Source organism: Bison bison, unplaced genomic scaffold (assembly GCF_000754665.1).
Source record: "Bison bison bison isolate TAMUID 2011002044 unplaced genomic scaffold, Bison_UMD1.0 scf7180017846947, whole genome shotgun sequence".
NCBI lineage: Eukaryota > Metazoa > Chordata > Mammalia > Artiodactyla > Bovidae > Bison > Bison bison.
The window spans coordinates 4,283-5,411 of record NW_011477520.1 but is presented as its reverse complement, the minus strand read 5'-3'; the positions used below and the strand labels follow the sequence as shown (position 1 = coordinate 5,411).

At 67.2% G+C, this 1,129-nt stretch overlaps 1 protein-coding gene across 1 annotated transcript in view; it reads left to right on the top strand.

The window, feature by feature from the left end:
• Positions 1-955, top strand: part of LOC104989487 (integrator complex subunit 1-like) — a 6,421-nt gene extending 5,466 nt beyond the window's left edge. The window contains exons 7-9 of the mRNA XM_010841164.1: positions 59-242; positions 411-587; positions 917-955. Of these exons, the coding sequence (XP_010839466.1) occupies positions 59-242; positions 411-587; positions 917-955 (400 nt within the window). The remainder of the gene's footprint in view (positions 1-58; positions 243-410; positions 588-916) is intronic.
• Positions 956-1,129: the final 174 nt, after the last annotated feature.

Below are 1,129 nucleotides of genomic sequence, written 5' to 3'. Positions count from 1 at the left end.
GGGGGCATGGGGGGTGCGGGCGGCAGCTGCTGGAGCTCCCTCTGCTTTCGGGGCCCAGGGAGCTGCTGAACGCGCACAAGGACAACCTGGGCACCACGATCAAGTTCGTGATCTTCAACGAGCTCTCCAACGCGCGGAACCCCAACAACATGCAGATCCTATACACCGTGCTGCAGCCCAGCTCCGGGCTGGCGCCCAAGGTGGGGCCCGGCGACCCCGCCCCGGAGCCGCTGGAGGAGAGGGTGTGGATCGGCGGGTGCAGAGCGCTGTGAGGAGGCTCTGCTGTCCCGGGGTGTCTGGGTCGCGGGCTCTCTGGGCAGGCCTCCTGTTGGCCCATGAGGGTGAGAGCCGCGGGGGCCGCGGGAGCTGGGGCGGGCGGCCGGCAGCTCCCGCGATCTCTCTCTCCGCAGTTCCTGGCCATGGTGTTCCAGGACCTGCTGACCAACAAGGACGACTACCTGCGGGCCTCGCGGGCCCTGCTTCGTGAAATCATCAAGCAGACCAAGCACGAGATCAACTTCCAGGCCTTCTGCCTCGGGCTCATGCAGGAGCGCAAGGAGCCCCAGTACCTGGACATGGAGTTCAAGGTGCGCGGCGCCGCACCCCCAGGCCACCGTCCCCGCGGCCTCTGCGCTGGGTGTGGGGGTGGGGCAGCAGTGTTTGGTGTGCGCAGACCGACGGCGCCCCCGGGGCCCGGGTCTGCTCAGGGTGGATTTTAGGGAGTTTGGGGAGGCGGGAAGGGCCTCTGGAGAATAGGACTTGGGGCTGAGAGTGGTGGATCTCGGGAGCCACGTGAGCTGTCAGCAGACAGCCCCTGGGGGTCCTCTTCTCCGAGGGTAGCTCAGTCCAGCTCTGTGGGCTATACCTCCCCTTGTGGCCCGACCTGGCCTTGCTGTGGCTGGTTCTTGGTCCCTAGCATCCTGCCGTCCTGCTGGCTGTGGTGGGGGGTGGGTAGAGGGGAGACGGGGACGTGGACCGCTGCGCTGAGCTGGGCTGGGCGGGGCTGCTCTGTCCTGCAGGAGCGCTTCGTGGTACACGTCACGGACGTGCTGGCCGTGTCCATGATGCTGGGCATCACTGCCCAGGTGAAGGAGGCTGGCGTCGCCTGGGACAAAGGAGAGAAGAAGAG